We start from the raw sequence: 23,313 nt of genomic DNA on the forward strand, positions 1-23,313 counted from the left end.
GGTTTCTGTTTTTCTTTAAACATGTGGAGCACACTGCTGCCTCAGGGCCTTTGCACTTGTCAACTATGCCTGGAACACTCTTTCCCCAGTATCCCATTCCATTCAGGTCTCTTTTCCAATGTCATTTTTTCAGTTAGGACATTTTCTAATCTCCTTCCTTATCTTACTTTCATCATGGCATTTATCATTATCTGGTATACTATATAATTTACTTGTTTCTTTATCCTCTTCTCTCCAGATCACTGGTTTGAAAACTATAGTATGTGTCAGAATCAGCTGGAGTGCTTGTCAAAGCACGTATTCCCGTGCCTCAACCCCAGAGTCTCCGATTCAATGATCTGGACTGGGGCTTGAGAATTTGCAATTCTAACAAGTTCCCAGCAACACTGATGCTGCTGATTTGTGAATCACACTGGAGAATCAGTGCACTAGAGCTACTCTGTCCAATACAGTGGCCACTCACCACATGTGTGTTTAAACTATTTAAATTTAAGTGAAATGAAAAATTCAGTTTGTTAGTCCACTAGCTCAATGTATTTCAGATGCTCAGTAGCTACATGCAGTGAGTGGCCACAGTATTGGACAGGACAGATACAGAGCATTTCTATCATTGCAGAAAGTTCTGTTGGACAGCCCTGCCCTAGAACATAAACTACATGAAGATGGATTTCTTTTTGGTTCCCCTGCTTCCCCCTGCCCAGAATTATATTCTCATATTTATATAGCTGGTCCTCTTGGGCTTACTTTAGTGTAAGGAATAAGGTAGATACATAGCTTTTTTTTCCATCAGATTTTTCCCAATACCAGTTACTGAACGTTCAGTTCTTTCCCCAGAAATTTGAAATATCATTATCATAGGCAGTATTAAGTCCCCATCTGTATTTTTGTCTGTTAGAGAACTTTCTGGTCTTTTGCATTTATCTGCCTGGGAATAGGAGTATTTTCCAGACAAAATTGGCTTCTGGAATTATTGAATAAAAAGTTGAACCTGTAATTATAGAATGAGAGAATAAGGTTATAAAGAAGATCTGTAACTTTTACTTGCCTTTCCAAGAGTCGTTTATTAGAAGACAGTTAGGCAGTGAGTTCAAAGGTTCTAGTCAGCATGCAACGTTTTGGCTACAAAAAAAGTATAGTATAGTATACTATATATACTATAGTGTGCAAAGATTATAGATGACCATATTGACTAAAGGAATAGGCCATAATTATAATATTCTTGGCCCATTATCCATCACCTTTATTAAATTAGAAAATTTATATATCACAGATAGAAATACAGTAATTCATTAAGGCATATCAGAAGGTTTAAATAAGGGTGTCAAATTGTTATTATCTTTAAAATTTTTTTAAGTATCTTTTTCCTTAAAGGTTTATATGTTTGTACATAAAGGGATGAAAAAATTGTAGCACAAAAATAGGGATTAACAAAACAAAACTTTAAACTAATCACTATTTTTGTCCTGTTAACTTTTAGTGTATATTTCCGGCAGAGACTCTAAAGAACTGTACATTTAAGAAAGTAAAAGATGTTTGAAGTGTAAAGTTTAGACTTTTTCCATGAATTAGCTGGCACATTTATATATAGAGAGAAAGAGAAATATAATCTGAACGTAGCACCATTTACTCGTAGACCACAGTGGACAGCTCTCCATTTAGTTGGCAGTGAAAATTCTCTCCTCTTCCAGCTTAACTGTATTTGTAATTATATTGTATTTTTCTAGGCATTACCTAATCCTTCTTAAGTTTATTTACTATCAGGGAAAGAAGTACCATTTTCCAAATCTAGAATCGGTACGGGGAATCAAATTGCTATCATAGAGTACTATGTTACGAAAAAATGAACTTCAACAATACCATTATGCTAGTTTTTCTCTCAATGAAATTAAATATGTACTATCCAAAGCCAAAATTTGGGAAATTATAGAAAATTTATGTATGAACATACTAGATAGCTCAAGAGAAGGACATAAAACTCCTAAATATTACTGTGCAAGCATTTAATAAAGATATGGGAAATGTATTTTGGGCATTGAAACATATTCCAGAGAACATTTTTTTTACTGAGGGACTTAGTCTTTTATTTATTTATTTTTCTTGGTATATGTATAATGGGTACAACTTGTATGTGGAGAGAGAAGGGAGGTGAGTGTACTATTATGAAATATACCTCTTTTTCCCAAATCAACTGGAATGGCTTAAGAATGGGCAACGACCGTAGAAGGTGAGGGTGAGGTAGGGTCTGAATCCAGGGGATGGTTTGAAAATCTATATAAAGTGTTTGACCTCAAGACCACACAGTGCCAGACAACTAATCCTTCCCCAGCAGGACACTGCCTGTCTGAATGTTGAACCAGAGAGGCTACCTACCTGGGAGTTCCACTTAGGAGACTGGGAATGAGGTGCATATGAAAACAGATTACTAAATTAAAAATAGCATGCTGAACAGTGAGATTTTTAGCCTCATTTCCCTGTCAACTTTCTAAAAAACTGGTAGCTGGGTTCATATATCTACTCAAGAAATTGGAGAATTATTTTTTATTGATAGTTATACCTCCCATTGGAAAAAAAAAATAGCTGGCCGCCTGATTACCCTCAAATGAAGCCCATCAACCTATATACCTCAGTTCATGAAAATAGGACTTTTACACAGTGTTTTAGTGCCTCCGTCTTAAATACAATCTAATAGCTTAGGATCTCCAGATGTTTGAGGAAAGCACATAATACAAAAGATTTTTTGGCGTGCTTTCCTTAAAGGCTGACAGTTAAGAAAGAATTGGAGCAGAAACTAACACCCCATTGTAAAGCAATTATACTACAATAAAGATGTTAAAAAAAAAAAAAGAAAAGAAAAAGAATTGGAGACCACACTGTTCTGTTGATGCTGTGAATGGAAACAAAAGTTTGTGTCAACAGTTGGAGTCTGTGGAAAGGGAAGCAAAAAATTAAGAAGTGTCTCTGAATCTCAGGTTGGATTAACAATTCCCTATAGAGATAGGTTATGTATTACCATTAGTGTTTAACACTTAATCACTATTTAAAATTATCTCATACATTTACTTGGTTATTTTTTCATTGTCTAGCACAAGAGTCCATAAACTTTTTCTGTCAAGACCCAGATAGTAAAAATATTAGGTTTTGTGGGCCGTAAAGTTTCAGTCACATCTACTCAAATCTGCCGTTGTAACACAAAAGAAGCCCTAGATATTATGTAAACAAATGAGCACAGCTGTGTGCCAGTAAACCTTTATTTACAAAAAACAGGCTGTGGGCCCACTTTGACCTGCAGACTGTGGTTTGCTGACATTTGGTCTAGTCCATCTAGCAGAGTATTAGATCTATGAGAGAAGGTATGCCATAACAGTTGTACCGTGTCTCCAGTGCCTAGAAAATATTAAATGCTGTTTGAATGAATTAAGAAATCTGTATGACACTCTTCTTTAGGATTTGTGGGCTTCCTCATGTAGATTCTTTCTATGTTTTCTAAAGCCCAACGGGTGAGAATACTTTATGCTTATGAGAACCAGTTTATAAGCTAAAGATTGCTCATATTCCAAATGACATTGTAAAGAAGCATCGGATAAGGAAGGGCTTTTCCTTCTACTGAAATCTATGATATGAAGACAAGTTGGCAGATAAAATATACAGAATTTTTAAACCAACACAAGGATCCAAGCTCTCTTGAATACTATTCAGAAGTTTTAAACTATTATAATTTTGTCTGCTTAAATATCTTGTAGTTAGATTTTTAAGCTGCTTTCACAAATAGTATTTTGCAGCCTTGTTTTATCTACTGAGGACAAGAAGCCCTAGGAAAAATGCTTGAAACAATAAATGTAACAGTTAATGAAATTGTTCTATGATCAGCATTACTCTTGTTTTACAGTAAACCTATGATGGACTTGTTGATATTCCTCTGTGCACAGTATCACTTAAATCCATCAAGTCACACAATTGATCTGCTGTCAGCTGAAAAGAACCCCATTAAATTTAAGCCAAACACACCAATAGGAATGTTGGAGGTAGAAAAAGTAATTTTAAAGCCAAAAATTTTGGATAAGAAAAAACCTACACCTATAATACCAGAGGTAAGATTTTCACTGTAAATTTTGGTGTCTTACAGCTAAAATACTAAGTTGATTTTTTTAGTCATTATCTGCAGCTCATTGCAAATGAAATAAAATTGCCTTTCCTGGTCAAATTCGACGTAAACATGGCTATTGTGTTTTCCTGGGCCACTTTGTTTACAATTCACTTAGTTGTTTATCCTTGGATTAACTAGAATTTGGGGAATACTTCAGATTTTAGAGGCTCTAAAGTGACCTATATGATAGTATCAGAATCTGACAATTATGACTATATTTTAAGCTACTCTTTTAAAAAGTTTATATTAAAAAAAGGTTTTATACTCTTTTAATACAAATTCCTTTAAGAATTTATTAAAATAATTTTTTGGCTTCTCTGTACTTGGTAAGCCGTAGTTGTAATTTATTTAAATTATTGTTAATTTGAGCTACATGATGGCTCAGTTTTCTGTGATGTATGAATTTTAAGCAAAAATTTTTAACCACAGTGATTCTAATATCATCAATTCTCCTTTATTTATAAAATTGTTCTTTTTCTGTAAGCAACAGGGGTAGAAGTTTATGGGTTTCTAGAAATACTCTTTCATTAGGAATGATATTAACCATTTTTAACTTCACAAAATATATAAAGGTTTACATATTAAATTAGTAGTTCATTTACATATGACTTGAGTAATACATTCTCATATTTTCTTCAAAAAATTAACTTTTTTGGACAATACTAAAACATTTGCTTTCTATAAAATATGAATATTAAATATTCACCAGGATATTGGGCTATTTTCTAGCAAGATATACATGCTACTTATCTAAATGGAAATAGTATTATTTATGCTATAACATGGGACTATATATGGTATTTTAGTTTTATGAATACATGTTAAACTTTGAAGATCTGCAATCTGTAGGTTTCACTTAAGATGGTCACGTTTCTAAATTCCATTTACATATAGAATTTAATTCAGTTACATTAAAATGTGGAGATGCTTAAAATCTTCTCAATAATTTTGAATTAGCAGTATTAAATATTTAAATGAGGACTATTATAATATTCTTTACTAATATATTAAAATTAACCAAAGTAGTAATAATAATAGTGACAACAACAATAGGTAGTCACAATAGTTACTGTTTACTTATTGATAATTTACAATGTGCCAGACACTGTGTTAAGCTCTTTATAATGGATTAACTCGTTTATCTTACCTCAAATAAGAGAAGTTCAAAAATGTTAATGTCTTAATTAAAATATCCCTGTTTTTTTCATTGAGACAACTGACCATTAGAAAGATAAATATTTCTCAACTAAAAAAAATAGAATAAAACATATATAATTCTATTATTATGTATGTTTGCTAATTTTGTTTTTTTGTTGTTTTTTTTGTTGTTTTTGGGGGCGGTTCGCGGGCCTCTCACTGTTTTGGCCTCTCCCGTTGCGGAGCACAGGCTCCGGACGCGCAGGCTCAGCGGCCATGGCTCACGGGCCCAGCCGCTCCGCGGCATGTGGGATCTTCCCGGACCGGGGCACGAACCCGTGTCCCCTCCATCGGCAGGCGGACTCTCAACCACTGCGCCACCAGGGAAGCCCTGTTTGCTAATTATAAAGTAAATATTATATGCAATAAAGCAAAAACATCTGTAGGACTAGATATGAGGCTTTTATGTTTCTTTTTGGATTTAAATCTACTTAATACTTTACAAGAGTTATGAATTTAATCTATATTACTTAATAAGCAAACTATTTCTAAGAATCTGGTTTGGATTTAGGAAGTAACATTAATCAAAAAGAAAATTTTACAACAAAGTAGAAAAACACTGTTTATCATACCACTATATAATTGTAGATTATCTCATTGTTCTAGATGTCATTGTAGAAAGTTTGTTTCAGTAAATCATGGTATAACTCTGGCTTTAATCTGTGTTTCAGAAAACTGTGAGAGTAGTGATCAATTTTAAGAAAACGCAGAAGACGATAGTGAGAGTTAGCCCACATGCACCACTTGAAGAACTTGCCCCTGTTATATGCAGCAAATGTGAGTTTGATCCATTACATACACTATTATTGAAGGACTATCAGTCTCAGGAGTCCCTCGACTTGACAAAATCTCTTAATGAGCTGGGACTAAGAGAATTATATGCCATGGATGTCAGCAGAGGTAAGTAGACTTTTCATGTTATTCATTTGGTGCATATATGTGCATGTTTTGTGTTTATGTGTAAGTGTTCTCAAGTTCATAATGGCACGTTAATGGATCCTGTAGTAAAGTCAATACATGTCACTGGCAATAAGAAGAGAAAACTAAATGTAGTAAAATTTAACTTGAGTTCAGTTATTCAAATTGGAATAAAAACACGTCTTTCTTAGCTGTCATCCACATCTTACACCTTTCCATCTACCTATGAATATTTGGGCTGTAATTTAACTTAATTCTTTGTGGTTTTAAGATTTAAACAGAAAATTAAAGTTTACATGTAAAGTCGTTGTTCTAAAGAAGTGTGAATTACAATAGACTCACCATGGATTTGTCTGAGTCTTAATTATCTTTCAAATTTGGGAGTTTCTTGACAAATTTTTTTCTAAGTTCAGCACCGAAAATCAACTGGCTTATAAAATGAATCAGTCTACTTACAAAAATCTTCTAAATAGGAATAGCTTAGAGTGTAAATCTATAGAAATAATGTATTACAATTTGGAGATTTTAGATAATGTTGGCTTCTATGATGTCTGATAGGTAAATGAAAGTTTATTCAACACAAATCTGTTTTATTAGGAGAAATAAAAGTTTAGTGAAGAATGATTACTTACATCCGCTGTGTATAGAGAACTTCAAACTTTATCCTGAGATTGTGGCTTTAAATAATCCATAAATGACTATTTCAACTCAGTGATGTTTTATACTTGAACAAACATTATCTTTTCAGCCAATTTACCCTCTTTTACCCCCTCCTTCTGTAGCCACTTCTGTTACTGCCTTCAATAAGTCATCTTTCCAAGGTAAGACACATGAATCAGTAGAAACAGATTATAATATGAAATCTCTATTTCTATTGGGTAAATTGAAAACAAAATTATAATATGAAATCTCTATTTCTATTGGGTAAATTGAAAACAAGCTGCTAATTTTACCTGTTTTCTTATCATTACTAATATGTACATTCTGTAAAAGGTTTTAATTTAGAAAGTCTTTGGGTTTTATTTCCTGAAAAATAGTTTAAAGCCCCCTACCTTGATTTCTGAATTTAATTTCAGTAATTACATTTCAATAATTGTTTGAAAATTAATGTCGTCTTAAGAATAACAAAAACATATTTTTGACTCTCAGACAGAAAATGATGTTGCTACGATCTTTATTGTGTACATATACTGATAACTTGGTGGTTCCATGGAAGAGTTTCAGATTATTTCTTTTGAAACAGTTATTCAGAATTATAAGGGTATATTCATCATAGGAAATGTTTGCAACCATTAAATTGTTTGTGAATATTTTGTAATAACATGGAAAGTGCTTATGCTAAAATCAGCTTTTAAAGCTTTTTAAATGTTTAATACAGTACGTTTAAAAAAAAGCTTTTACATGAAATTTCTGAAAAGAAATACAAAAAAAATTTAAGAGTTGATACCTTTAGGTGGTAGGGCTATGAGTGAATTTTTTTCATCCTCCTTTTCTTTATTTTTTTTAAAGTTTATTTTATTTTTAAAAATTTTTGATTTACAAGGTTGTGTTAGTTTCAGGTGTACAGCAAAGTGAATCAGTTATACATATATCCACTCTTTTTTAGATTCTTTTCCCATATAGGTCATTACAGAGTATTGAGTAGAGTTCCCTGTGCTATACAGTAGGTCTATTTTATATATATCTTTCTTTTCTTTATATTATAGAATTTTTTAATGGAAATGTATTACTTTCATAGAGGAAAGCTTTATTAAAAATTAGCCATTAATAATAAAGTCTGGAAATCTGTTTCCCCATTAAAATGGATAGGCTCAGATAATTGATTACTATAATAATTACCCCCTACTAAAAAAAACAATAAAGTGTACACATTATACATTATTGGATTATTGGAATCTTCTTTCTTTACCACTTCCAATTTTTTTTATAACACAATGAGCCTCGCAATTCCAAGAATTAAGTCCACATCAGTAATAGTGTGATTATTTTTAGTGGCTGTCATGAAGACTAGCCTAATCAAAGGAGTTGAAAATTCTTATGTTTGTAAAGTATATACCGGCTAATAATCAGAAGATAGGCATGTTAATCCTGACACTACATTAGCTTTCAAGCTCATTGGCAAACTGATAGGGCAAATGCTTTATTTGTGTGGATCTCACCTTCCACTTCTATAATAATCTAGAGGTAGGAAAAAGTGTCCTCTGGTTCTTCCAGCAACAGCATTCTGTTACTTGTACTTGGCTTTTGCTTCTAACTTTGCCCGTCTCTACATACATAACCGAAAGCAAATTCCATAATCTTGTTGGCCTCAGTTTGAAGGTGTTGAATGCATTGATTTCTAATATCCCTCCAGCTAAAAGAAAGTATGTGGTTTATGCAGAGTATTAAATGTTGTGAACATAATCTTAAGAGATTGTAACAGGAAAATGTAAAAAAAGCTCCTTTTACAGTGTCAAAATCTACAGGGTCAATCCAAATGTTGTAAATGCTCCTGCCTCCTTATTTTGTCCGATATTATCAGAAGGCTTAGAACTTTGTGTGCAATTATTTACAGCCTCTCTTTGGGAAATAGGAAACTACAGTATTTGAGTTGCTTTTCTAAGTAAGCTCAACTCCTTGTCTTAGTGTTTAACTCTGACTTGTAGTGATCCCTGAAAGTGAGCTTTAGGTGAAGACTTAGGAGTTAACCAGAGTAGAGGATGCCCAGATGCCTGGAAATTGCTTTACCAAAAATAACTACATGAGTACTCTGGTTATAGTTATTGTACTGCACCACCATGTGAACTTTCTGTTTACTGTTCCAACTAAATTTAATTGTATATCTACATTCAGTTAGTGGAGGAGTCTATCTTAAAATGAAATAGTAGCATTTCTTAAAAAAAAAAAGTCAGAGGTAGTACACATCATCTTTAAATGGATACTGGATTCAGTTCTACTATTTAATGTCTGTTTTTCTTGGTGCAAGTTATTCAGACTTTCTAGTCACCATCACTAAGGCCTCAGATGTGTAATGAGATAGTACCATCTACTTCCAATTCTTTACATTCCCTAACTTATAAAAAGAAATCAGAATAACTTGTGACACCTACCTCATAGGATTGTTCTAAAGAGTGAGTTAGGCTTGTGAAAAAATCTTTAACCACAAAGTGCTGTCCACATGTCTATTACTATTAATTGTTAGCATTGTCCGCATTGTATAGCATGCATAGTGCTTATTTAATATTTGAAGCATAAGATTTATGAAGTTTTAATCTGTGAAATATAGTTCTCCTTTAGTGTCTTATTGAGGAAAATTGCATTAATGTATTTATTGGTGTTAACTATGTTTGCTTCCATGGAATAACTCCTACTTTGTCATAATTTATTTAATTTTTTAAACATTTCCTTTAAATAAAAAGACTATACATTTACTCCTAAGAAAGGGTTATGTATTTGAGACTTTACATTGAGCTGTAAGTTCTGCTACAGATATATCCCACAAGTGTCAATATATAGTACTTTGTCTCCAGTGTCACTGAAATTATACTGTGGTTTACCATAAAACCCATATGTGTTTCATAGGAGAAATCTTTTCAAAATTTATAAATCCCTACTCCTGTGTGTCTCTCTCTCTTTAAAATTTGCAACTTATCTGTTGAAGAAACCAAGTCATTTGTCTTATGGTGTTTCCCACATTCAGAATTTTGCTGATTGCATCTTGTGGTGCCACTTAACATGTTTCTTTATCCTCTGCTTCCTGTAAATTGATTGTTAAATTTAGAGACTTGATCAGATTTGGGTGAGATATTTTTGGTAAGAATATTTCATGGATGGTATTGTGTATTTCCATTAACAGACCTGTAATAACAAGTTATCTTTTTTTGATGTTAGCCATCAATAATCTTTGCTTATGTCTTTTTTTTTAACTGTAGTTGATTTACAATGTTGTGTTAATATCTGCTGTACAGCAAAGTGATTCAGTTATACATATACATACATTCTTTTTTATATTCTTTTCCATTATGGTTTATCACAAGATATTAAATATAGTTCCCTGTGCTATACAGTAGGACCTTGTTGTTTATCCATTTTATATATAATAGTTTGCATCTACCGACTCCAAACTCCCAGTCCATCCCTCCCCCTCCCCACCCCCATCTTAGCAACCACAAGTCTGTTCTCTATGTCTGTGAGGCTGCTTCTGTTTCATAGGTGGATTCATTTGTGTCATATTTTAGATTCCACATATAAGTGATATCATATGGTATTTGTCTCTCTCTTCCTCACTTACTTCACTTAGTATTATAATCTCTAGGTCCATCCATGTTGCTGCAAATGGCGTTGTTCCATTCTTTTTACGGTCGAGTAGTATTCCATTGTATATATGTACCACATCGTCTTTATCCGTTCATCTGTTGATGGACATTTAAGATGTTTGCATCTTTTGGATATTGTGAATAGTGCTGCTGAGAACATCAGTGCCAATGTCTTGGTTAATTAGGAGTTAGAAAATAAATATAATCTGTTACAAATATTCCTTTAATTATCAGTTGAGATATTTCTAAAAAAGAAGATTTCCCTGTGTCAGCTATTTGTCTACCTAGATAGAGTTCATGCAGAAAAGAGAGGATAAAAGTGTGATTCTTTCCCTTAATCAATTTTTAAAACAATGGACAGTGAGAATCAGGGTTATTTTTAGTATCATTATGAATTCATGAAATTAAACATATGTGCTATGCTTTAATTTATTGAGATATTCTTATGATGCCCAAATTGTCCTGACTTTGGCCAGGAGAAACCATATCACGTTGGCTCCTGAGATGGTCCCTTTTAGTGGGAAATGGTATTTAGAGACAGTCTGGGCAAGGGTGACTCAGCACTACTGGGTTTGTCATTGTTTTTGGCCCTTTCAGTTGACATTAGGAAACACTTTTTAGAAAATGAAATATTTCCTATACAACTTTGAGGTTTGACGTTTGCCATTCTGCTTAAATTGTGGTTTAATTTCGGCACTACTGACATTTTGGGCCAGATAATTCTTTGTTCCGGGGGGCTGTCTTGTGCATTGTAGTTTGTTTAGCAGTATCACTAGCCTGTACCCAGTATATGCCAGTAGCACATTCTCTTCACCCTTCCCCCAGTTGTGACAACCGAAATTGTCCCTAGGTTTTGTTAAACGTCTTTGGCGGGATGTGCGTGTGTGTGCGTGCAAAATCACCACCAGTTCAGAACCACTGTATTAAAGAAATAAAGTTTTTAAAACATTTAACAGAGTGCTGAGTAATTATAATGAATCATGTTTTGGAGAATTAAATATTTCAGAATAGTTTAGCTCTGAGACAAAATATATAATTCAAAATCAACAAAGGGACAAACTGTATGATAGCAACTTCATATCTCATTTAATTCGAAGTGTCCTTTTTACTTCTGAAATGTTGGTAGTTATGGATAAAACACAGACTCTTGAGTCGCTTCAGTTTCCTCTGCTGTGGAACAGGAACAATAATACTAAATTTGCTTGTTGCTTTGAGAATTAATTAAAATATGAGGTGCTGAGCAGAGTGCGTGGTTCATAGAGCATAATTAGTAGCTTTTATCATTAGATAAAGTTATCAAGGGAAAGTAATTGAGGGATAGTTCACCTTGGAGGTGAACATATAACCCCTCAAGCAAAAGTAAGGTGCTTTTCTTCTATTTTAGAGACCTGCCAAATATCACAAAACCTAGACCTTATGAAGGATAAAGAAAATAAAGGGTTTTTCAGCCTTTTTCAACGCAGTAAGAAAAAGCGGGAGCAAGTACGTATTTTCTTATGTAGCATTTTATAAGATTCTTCTACTCTGTTTTTAAGTGCACGTGCTTTTCGTCTTGGAATTATCTGTAGCTTTTGCTTTTTCATTCTTTATTAGACCGCCAGTGCCCCTGCAACTCCTCTAGTAAGTAAGCATCGTTCAGCTTTTACGAGGAGCAATACCATGACCAAACAGTATATTTCAAACACCCTGCCATCGGATGCACCCAAGAAGAGGCGTGCTCCACTGCCTCCAATGCCAGGGTCTCAGAGAGCCCCCCAGGACCTTGCTCACATCCAGGAGAGGCCAGCTTCTTGTGTGGTGAAATCCACAAGTCTGGATGAAACAGAGGAGGTACGTAAATTGGTTTTGTTTTTTATTTTTAGGATGGGGCAGGGGACCATCCATTTTTCCTCTTAACTAACTTGTCCTTTCCCACATAGGCTGCTAACAGTAACAGTTACTAATCTGTAATAAGATGAATAACTGGTTACTAATAACATTGGTACTGTGAAGAGAGTCTATATGTAGAGTTCTGCAATGCAGTAAAGAATAAATGTCAGTTTTAAGTAGCTTTTATATACAAGCAAATAAATCATCCATAAACCTTAAAGCCGTGGTTTATTAAGGCCCAACTGGAGGTTCTTGCAAGATGCATGTATTAGGAATGGAAATACTTTTTTTTTTTTTTTTTCTGTACGCGGGCCTCTCACTGTTGTGGCCTCTCCCGCTGCGGAGCACAGGCTCCGGACGCGCAGGCTCAGCGGCCAGGGCTCACGGGCCCAGCCGCTCTGCGGCATGTGGGATCTTCCCGGACCGGGGCACGAACCTGTGTCCCCTGCATCGGCAGGCGGACTCTCAACCACTGCGCCACCAGGGAAGCCCAAAATACATATTTTTGAACACTTTTTTTTTTTTAAACAGCAACAAACTTTTATGTTGCATTCGTGGGTTTCTAACTAGATATAGTCAGGTCTTGACCAGACTCTGAGATTCTCAGGGGAGAAATCCTTGTGTCTGCCTGATACATAAATACTCTATAATAAAAAAGAGTCTTTATATAGCATATATTGTAGTTACTATCATATACTTTTATGTTCAAGGCACTGTTCTAGGTGTACCTTTTTCTTAAACATTCTCACTATTGCTCTCTTTAATCCCAAATTTTCCTGCAGCATGCTGTTTTGTAGAAATCCATTTGCGAACAAGTTTTCATGCCTATGAAGTCTGTACATTCCTTGCTTTATTCAGGTGAATTACAAGCGAAGTTTTAAGTAAATGTGATTGAACATGAGACCATACATTTTGTTGCTTGTAATCAAATGATTTAAGTAACTGTGAGAGCAAATTTTATTTTGAGGTATTTGAGAAACCGAGAAGTTTTCTTGTATCTAGTTGAAGGGTTTTATTTCCCCCTTGGAAGCTTAGTAAATTCAATGCTCAAATAAATGAACACTTCTCAACCAACTAATAAACATTTCTGTACTTCCTTAACCTTAGAAAAATTTTAACTATAGTTTTTAATTGTAATTGATAAGCTCTCATATGTGTCTTTAGAAAGTAGCAACTGGATTAGATAGAAATGAGCATAAAAAATGTTGGAACTCGGTAGTTATTTGGAAAATCATCTATTAAACTGTCTTCTTATTTCTATAAGGGTCTCTTGTCTAATGGTTGTGGTATAAAATCTCACCTTGCCCATCAGGAGGATAGTTATTTTTTCAAATGATAGAATCATTTACTACAGAATTTTCCAGGGTAACTGCTTGGTAGTTGGATTCAGCCTTAAAAAGCATGTGGGAGTGCCGTAGTCAGGCAAGAGGAATCCCGTTGAAAGATGCGGTGAATGTCAGGGCTGTGGCAAGTCTGGGCATGGCAAGAAACAGAGCTTGAGCAAGGAGAGAGGCAGGGACCAAATCAGGGTCCCAGAGACCTCATTTTGTGGCCATAACTAGTTTGCATTTCTTCATAGTGAATCATTTAAAAGGTAGCACTTTCAGGATTGTTTCATATTTTTAATTACCATAAAACTGTACTGTAAGAGTATAACTTATCATACTCATGAGTGGTTACCAAAGTCTGTCTTCTTCTTTATATAGAAATACATCTTAGCCCCTGCTCACAAACCTTTATTCCAGATGACTTCATCCAATCTATTCCAGTAAATGTCCTTTGTGTTGGGAGCCTGAAGAGGTCTACGTTGTCTTTCTAACAGTCAGCTTCTTAAAATTCTAGGCCATGCTACCGGTGACCTCGACAAAAGCCATTTCTTTTGATTCCCACTCTCTATTCTATGACCAGTTGATGCCCCCGTGTTAAGGACTAATTTTTTTTTTTTTTTTTTTAGTATGTTGCCTTTGGCAAACTAGACATCTTTATATAATTTTCTAGTTATTTTTTCCTTTGATCTGGACATGTGGATAGTTCTTTGATGTATTATTTAGTAGGACCCTGGAATTATTTGTTTTTCCCTAGTGAAGCTGAAGCACCACTTTTTAAAATTTATTCATTACAAAAATTCTTAACAAGCTGTGGTTCTGTTTGTGATTGTGTGTTTGTGGGTATGTGTACATGTACATGTGTATGCTCATATGAATTCTTCCCTTCCCAGGCATCCCAGCACTTATTTTCTTAAGTTCTTTGCCATATTTGATGGAATAGATCACCCTTCGGTCTTGATTTTTCTTTCTTCCTTTTTTTTTTTTTTTTTTTTTGGTGCAGGGGGGGCCTGTGCCATGTGGCATATGGGATCTTAGTTCCCTGACCAGGGATCGAACCTACAGTAGAAGCATGGAGTCTTAACCAGTGGACCACCAGGGAAGTCCTTTCTCTCTTCCTTGGTCCTAATTCTCTTCTTATATCTCAGCTCTCTTCTATTTTTTTTTTTGCCACCACTTCCTTTACCCATTTTCTGAATTTGGAGGTACCTGAATCCACGGTATTAGCCTCTATTTACTCTTTCAGAGAAAACATCTATTCTTTGTTGAGTTTCTTGTTGTAGTGTTTTGAATAGTGTCCCCCCCAAAGATACATCCAAGTCAAGGATCTAGAGATGAGCTAATCCTGGACTTAAGTTGGGCTCAAATCCAATGACTGGTGTTGGTATAAGAGGGGAGACATGGGCACAAAGACACAAAGGAGTAGGCCATGTGATGACAGAGACGGAGACTGCAGTAGTGCTGCCACAAGCCAAAGAATGCCAGGAGCCACCAGAAGCTGGAGAAGGCAAGGAAGGATTCTCCCCCAGTGCCTTCTGAGGGCTATGGCCCTGCTGACACCTTGATTTCAGGCTACTAGCTTCCAGAACTATGGTAGAATAAACTTCTGTTGTTTGAAGTTGCCCAATCATGGCGATTTGTTACAGCAGCCCTATGAAATGAATACGTCAGCTTTGTATTCCAGCCCCAATATTGTTCCACTTGCAGTTTGAACTCACGGTTGCTTATTGACTCATCACTACCTGGAAATCAACGTATTTAAAATCAACCTTACTCTCAGATTGAAAAGCTCAAGATCATCTTTGATGTTCTTTATTTTTCTTTTCACATCCAATTAGTGACCAACCCTTCATTCAGTCTCCCTTCACAATATCTCCTTGTCCCTTTCTTCCATTCCCTCTGCTAAAAACATGCCTCAGGGAAATCCAGGACCAGGAGGGTAAGGAGAAGGTCAGGACTTAACTTGTCTTGCCCCTTCTTGTCTTCAGAAAACAAAGAATGTGGCAAGCTGCTACATTTATATTTCATAATTGTCACTTCCCAGTTCAGAAACTTTGCATAGCTGGCTGTTATTTTCTAGGCATTCAAGGTCCTCTACCAGCATAACAATTTGGTGGGTATGGAGGGCTGTGCTTTCCTCCCTCCCTCCCTCCCTCCCTCCTTTCCTTCTTTCCTTCCTTTCTTTCTTCCTTCCTTCCTTCCTTCCTTCCTTCCTTCCCCCCTTCCTTCCCCCCTCCCTCCCTCTCTCCCTCCCTCCTCCCCTCGCTCTCTCCCTCCCTCCTCCCCTCCCTTTCTCTCTTTCTTTCTAGCTGTATTGACATATAATTGACAAATAAAATTGTAAGCTATTTAAAGTACACATTGTGGTAATTTGAAATACATTGTGAAAAAATTCCCACTATCTATTTAATTAACATATCCATCACTTCACATATTATCTTTTTTTTTTGTTAAGAATATTAAAGTTCTACTCTCTTAGCGAATTTCAATTATATAATACAATGTTGTCAACTATAGTCACTATGTTTTACATTAGATCCTCAGACCTTATTCATCTTATAGCTGAAAGTTTGTCCTCTTTTACCAATTGCTATTTCCCGTACCGCCTAGCCCCAGGCCACCTTTTCTACTCTCTGTTTCTATGAGTTTGATTTTTTTAGATTCCACATATAAGTGATACCATGCAGTATTTGCCATTCTTTGTCTGGCTTATTTCATTTAGTGTAATGCCTTCAAGTTCCATCCATGTTGTCACAAAGGGCAGGATTTCCTTCTTTCTCATGGATGTAATATTCCTCTGTGTGTGTGTGCACACGTGTGTATCACATATATTTATTTTTTAACATATCACATCTTCTTTGTCCATTCATCCATACATGGACACTTTGGTTGTTTCTATATCTTCGCTATTGTGAATAATGGTTCAGTAAACATGGGAGTGCAGGTATCTTTTCAGTATCCTATTTTTATTTCCTTTGGGTACATACCCAGAAGTGCAATTCCTGGATCATGTGGTAGCTCTATTTTTAATTATTTGATGGACCTCCATACTGTTTTCCATAGTGGCTGCACCAATTTACATCCCCACCAAGAGTGCACAGGGATCCCCTTTTCTCCACATTCTGCCAGCACGAAGCTCTTATATTCTTTTTTTTTTTCGTAGCTCTTATATTCTTGATGACAGCCATTCTAACAGGTATGAGGTGGTATCTTAATGTAATTTTGATTTGTGCTTCCCTGATGATTACTGATGTTAAACACCATTTCATGTACCTATTGACCATTTGTAAATCTTCTTTGGAAAAATATTTATTCAGTTCCTCTGCCCATTTTTTAATTGCATTTTTTTTTTTTTGGCTATTGAGTTGTGTGAGTTCTTTATATATTTTGGATATTAGCGCCTTATCAGATGGAGTGATCGTACTTTCTCTGAATTTGTCTCTCTTGTGCCTTTTTATTTTGTTTTAATTTATGTGTATGTGCAGATAGTATATTCATATGATATATATTTCTAAAGATAAAAAGGAAAATACAGTGAAAATTCTCCTTTCCTACCCTGCCGCTAGCAAATTCTTATGCCCAGAGGCAACCACTAACAGTTTCTCGTATATTCTTCCAGACATAATCTATATATACTCCAGCCAATATTCAACCTACATATGATTTTTTTCTCAGATGGTCACATGTTACATGCATTATGTTATACCTCACTTTTTGATACTGAATGATATATTTTTGATATCCTTATCAGGACATAAAGGGCTTCCCTTTTTAAAAGCTGCATAATAAATATTCCATTGATGGATATAACATGTTATGGGGTGGGTACCCCATCCTCTAAACATAAACATTAAGGTTATTTTATTGTTTAAAGCTTATAGCATGGTTAAATTTCCCCCCTTTTTTTTCTTCCAAACCAGAGGGTGGGAATTGTGTTTCACAGAGAAATTCTGTAACATAGTAGGTGTTCAAGAGAATTGATAAGTAAACTTTTAACCACAGCTTTCACACAGTCAGGTATAGTATTGATATATACAATGAGAATGTCTGTCCAATAAAATTTTAGTATTTCATGTGTAGATCTGGTAAATTTTCAGAAGTACTTGGATAACTTAAAAATTGCTTACATTTACTTTTATAGTAATTGGCCCAAGTAATTCTTGGCAATATTCTTCTTAAGCTTTTACAAAAAAGCCAGAATTTTGGCAAGGTTGTATTGAAAGCTTAAGGACTAATAACTAAAAGGTAGTGTGCATTACATAAGGCATATAAATAAAATTGAGCCCCGAATTGAAATTTTTTATAGTGTTAGATGAAAATATTCAGGAAACTCAGCAAAACATAAGTTTATAGATGAATTTTACTTATTTTACTGTTTGCTTCTTTTAAATTTAAAATCAAAGAGTCGTTATCACTATAGACATTTTGTATCTATTTTAACAATTTCATTTTGAATTTGAAATTTTAAAAAGGCACTATTTTTACTGATTAAAAGTAATGCCAAGCTGGGAAAAAAATTACTGGAAAAAACCACGGCAAAATCATTTCCAAGTCCATGAAGAATTTTGGATATATCTTTATCCTGTAATTTTTATTGTTTAGGTGGTAAGATAAACCACAAGGGTGCGCTGTTTAACAGAACTACCGCATTTTGATTTTTCCAATTTTTTTTCCCCCCAAAGAGTCCTTTGAATAAAGCAGAAAGAAAATATTGGAAATAGTTACATTATATTAGAAACAGCAAATGCTTATCTCTTGTGGGTGAAGTGCCTGAAAACAGAGCTAGAGAGATAAATAACAGTAATGCCTAACAAAGTGATTTATAATTAGCACAGTTTTATTCATTTTGAGCTTTTATCTTAATTTTCTTTTAAGTAATCATTGATATTATATTTGCCTTAGGCTTACAGGTAAGTCAGTCTATCTGTAGCTTGGAAAAAATATTATCAACCACATCTATTTTATGCTTTTTGGCTGTCTGTGTTTAATCATTTGCCTCTTTCCTCTAAGGCATTTCTCAATACTGGCAAATTAAGGTATTCGGATAGTGATTTTGGAGCATCAACTGAAAATATTCACACAAAAGGCTGTTGATTTTCTGAGCTAATTTTGGCAACCGATTGTGCAGTTTCCAAAGAGGATTCAGTGATGATCCCAGTTAGTAAGATAATTTATCTTAACCTTTTTGGGGAACATTTCTGCATCTAAACTTCTATCCACCTAAAGAATATATTTTAAAGACTACATAGCTTACTGTCATTGCTACAGTGTCCTTTGCATGTCCCTGAATCTCCCTGTACGCTTTTCACATGGTTTCAGGTCTCGTGTCATTTTCTTTGTAAAGGTGAAATACATTGTCTTCTATGGAAGTGTTCATTTGGAAGAGAAAACTCTCCAATTAGAAAATTTCTGGCAGTTTTTCCTGGTACTCTTTAAGCACTTTGTGAACATGATTCTGCCTGAAGATGTGAAATGCCATTTGCACAACAACATATGTAAGAGCTGGCTCATGCTGTCATTTACATGGACTAGATCACATGTATTACTGCATAAAATGCATATAGTTATTAACATAAGATTGTCATTTACTTCATACATGACAGAAGTCAGAAATGCAGTGGCATTGACTTAAATTAAAAGTGACTTAGAATTCTGGGATTGAAACTAAGTTCAGAAATGCAGTTTCCGTCCCGTGTCTGCTGACCAAATATCTGTGAAGAGCACATTAAATGAAATCAGTGGCCAAAGGATGTCCTAGTATTATTGACAAATTAACCTTTTATGCCTATTTTACATTTGAAGAAGAGGAAGAAGAGTTGGACAGAAGCTGTAGGTAATCTTGACCCATTGAATTCACAGAACCTTTTGGAGAATTCTTCATTTTTTCATATTTGGTATGGCTTTGCTGCTTGGTTATGTGAGTACACAACAGTGAATTGTTTTTCCCGGGCTACTAGCATGGCACCTCGTTTTCTTTAGGATATTGGCTTTTGGCTGGGAACACAATAAGGAATGCTCTTGATTGGGCATTTCACTTGCTCTCATTTTGTATTCTGCTGCAAACACTCAAATGTTGAGAAATTGAAATTCTTTGCCATATACTCTTATGCAAGTGAAATTTAATACTTAGAGTGTTAGTTTTTTAACAGCTGATTTGTTTCTTTAAAAATATTTGACATTTTTCATCTTTTACCCAATTTCATCTTTTAATGTTTATCATGCTTTACAAGCAGATAAAATGATAGATTGTTATATGATTTTGAAATGTGCAAGTCTATTTGGTCTTAGCTTCACTTAATGAGTTTAATCTAGTCATTTTATGCAGTCATTAAGGTTGTTGTAACAGAGCATTTATAATTTTTAAGAAATATACCCCTTTTTAGTTTTTTTCTCCAGGTTATCTCATAACATTTGATTTTTTTTTTTTTTTTACCTCCACTCTCCACTTATATTATATAGAAAGTGGACCACACACATAATTCTCCAATTGCCTAGGAACAGTGGTTGTCATGGCATTTTCAGCTTGATATACGGGATACAGCTGTCTGTACTTCCAAAAATATGACTTGTTTCATTCAGTAGAGAAATGCACCAGCGCAGTATAATATTTAATATTCTTCCTCTTTTAAGGCTTCCCCAGATATAAGACATACTTTGTATTGTAGTTTTCATCAGATTTTCAGAGGGTCATAATCACACAAGAGCAGAAGTAATGACTAATGCTTATATATCACTTACTAATATTTCAGACACGGCTCAACCACGCTGCTCATTTAATGCTCACGAAAATCCTCTGAACAATTACTGTTTAGGTTTGTGCCAGCTTTACCTCTGACCTAAACGTAAAGAGCTATGCTCATTATAAAGTTGCTAAATTTTAAAGAACAGTACTATTCAAAGAACAATAGGTCATTTGTGGAATTTGTGTGGATTTATCTTCCTTATCTAGCTTTCCTCTCTGAAATACGTATACTGAGTTAATAAAATATCATTGAAAATAATCAGTGTTAGGGTTTTCCTTTACAAGTTCTCATAGTATGAATTTTACTTAGCCTTTCTACCACTGTGACATTTGGGACCTCATGGTTTCAAAGACATGCCTTTCTCTGGTAACCAGCATGTTAACAGAGGTCAGGGTGGAGAGAAGCTGGCCCCTTTCCTGGAGCCACAGTGATAAAAAGGTGAGGTCACTTGGATAATGCCTGCCATACAGCCTTCACTCTCTTTCTGGGATGAACTGAGTTGGCCCCAGCTTGTTCCCTTGATTTCTCCTTTACTCTCATTGAGGCCCTAAATCAGTTACCTATAGATGTTGAGTATTCTCCTGCCCTGCTCCTAGACACCCCTCTGTTTGATCACTATGACCACAGAGAACCATGGTTACGTGGGCTTCTCATTGCGGTGCCTTGTCTTTGTTGCGGAGCATGGGCTCTAGGCACGCAGGCTTCAGTAGTTGTGGCGCACGGGCTCTAGAGAGCAGGCTCAGTAGTTGTGGTGCACAGGCCTAGTTGCTCTGCGGCATGTGGGATCTTCCCGGACCAGGGCTTGAACCCATGTCCCCTGCATTGGCAGGCAGATTCTTAACCACTGCGCCACCAGGGAAACCCACCACCATCCTCTTTTTTTTTTTCAAAGATGATGTTGGGGGTAGGAGTTTATTAATTAATTCATTTATTTTTGCTGTGTTGGGTGTTCGTTTCTGTGTGAGGGCTTTCTCTAGTTGTGGCAAGCGGGGGCCACTCTTCATCGCGGTGCGCGGACCTCTCACTATCGCAGCCTCTCGTTGCGGAGCACAGGATCCAGACGCACAGGCTCAGTAGTTGTGGCTCACGGGCCTAGTTGCTCTGTGGCATGTGGGATCCTCCCAGACCAGGGCTCGAACCCGTGTCCCCTGCATTAGCAGGCAGATTCTCAACCACTGCGCCACCAGGGAAGCCCCACCATCCTCTTTTTTAACTTGATCCTGATCTCTGCTTTTTCCTGGTTCATTTTGTCTTTTTTCATTCAAGATATACTACTCAGGCCCTCATCTTTGGGCATTTAAAAAACGTTATAAGGGATTGCCACTAGTAAGACTTGGTTACACGGTTTCTCAAAGTATTGGAGGGTTGATGAAATGAAAGCAGATTGCCTCAGGGAGAGAATGTAAAACGCTTGCAAAGATAGGTGTAACAAAGGTTGTAAAATTCGTGTTTTGGTTTTATTCTGATATGCGTGGAGAAGGGCTGGAAAGAATGATATTGTGGCAGAAGAAACCCTAGTCTGGTTTGAGAGAGAGTCTTGGATCTGTAATATGCTTATTCTTCTTTGCTTTTGGTCATCTTTTGTCTTCTTCATCTTCTACCTTGAAGAACAAGCCATTGAACTTCTTTATGGTTTGGGTTTCTCCTCTGTAGAATAACGTTTTGTAATTAAATTTCCAGAACTCTTTTCAACTCTGGTATTATAAAATCTTTTTTTTTTTTAATAAAAGTTGTTGTTGTCATTTAAAATTGGCCTTTAACAGGTGAAAGTGCTCTGCTGCAGGGACCTTTGGTTTGATCAGTGTTACCAGACAGTGGTATCTAGTCTTGGTATTACTCCTCTGAAGATTTTTGAACCCTAAAGAACAATAGCAAAATGAAACATTGACTAACTGAGATCTTTCTTCCTGAACTCCTAACTGTAACACCAAAGTCAGTACAAGTGTTTTGGGCATCACTTAGAAGATGTTGAAGACAGAAAATGTGAGGAAGATACGCTCAGGTTAATGAGTTTGTTAACCAGAGAACACAGATGTTATCATTGACTAATCGTGAGTTTAAAACTAGATGATTTTGAGAGAAACCTAGAGGCAAGTGCAGCCACTCAGAATCCTCTGAAGAGATTTAATTTTTTGTGAGTAACTCAAAAAGTCACAAGTGAAGAGTGGTGGTCGTTATTTAGATACCTGTAAGGGAATCCAGCTCTAATCTCATTGCTTCCTCTCGTAGAATGTATTTCAGCAGATTGATAAACACCCTGAAAATGGGCAGAACAGTTGCCTGCTTACATAGTGTGGATTGAAGAGCTCCAGGCTCTGATACTGCTGCCCTATTTCTTCTTTCTCTAATTACAATCATCTGGTACCTGGAATGTCACCCCTACTTCTTATACCCCTTCACTGATGACTTTTTAAAATCTAAGTTGACCTAAGCAAGACTTTCAGTGCTATAAATGAAGGATGTTAAAACAGGTTTATAGACAGAATAAGAAAATAGAATATATAAGTCCTAGATCTTTAGGAGTCTGGAGGAAGTGCTGTCCAAGGGGCAAAATGGTGTAGAACAAGGAGATTCAAGGCAGCAAAATAAACTTGCTCTGGACCCACCAAAAGATAACCTGTTGCTTGAAAAAAACATTAAAAAGAAAGAAAGAAACTGGCATGTATGCTTTCATCCAATACAAGTCACAACACATGCATTTGTGTGTGTGTGTGTGTGTGTGTGTGTATACAGGTATAAGGTAAAAGGCTGGACACCAAAACTTCTATGAGGTGACCTGTATTAGCTGAGATTTACAGTAATTTTTCTTTTCTTTTTTTCCT

General features: G+C 35.5%; 1 protein-coding gene across 9 annotated transcripts in view; it reads left to right on the plus strand.

The window, feature by feature from the left end:
- The window catches only part of COBLL1 (cordon-bleu WH2 repeat protein like 1), a 160,722-nt gene that overhangs the window by 107,287 nt on the left and 30,122 nt on the right, over nt 1-23,313 (plus strand). For 6 of the 9 annotated variants that reach the window (XM_067741709.1, XM_067741701.1, XM_067741706.1 and 3 more), the window contains 5 exons: nt 3,887-4,088; nt 6,013-6,241; nt 7,042-7,080; nt 11,939-12,036; nt 12,148-12,384. In XM_067741709.1, coding sequence (XP_067597810.1) covers nt 3,887-4,088; nt 6,013-6,241; nt 7,042-7,080; nt 11,939-12,036; nt 12,148-12,384 — 805 coding nt within the window. The remainder of the gene's footprint in view (nt 1-3,886; nt 4,089-6,012; nt 6,242-7,041; nt 7,081-11,938; nt 12,037-12,147; nt 12,385-23,313) is intronic. The other 3 variants (XM_067741702.1, XM_067741703.1, XM_067741707.1) reach the window with 1 other exon arrangement.

The sequence above is a fragment of the Pseudorca crassidens genome, chromosome 6, assembly GCF_039906515.1.
Source record: "Pseudorca crassidens isolate mPseCra1 chromosome 6, mPseCra1.hap1, whole genome shotgun sequence".
Lineage (NCBI taxonomy): Eukaryota > Metazoa > Chordata > Mammalia > Artiodactyla > Delphinidae > Pseudorca > Pseudorca crassidens.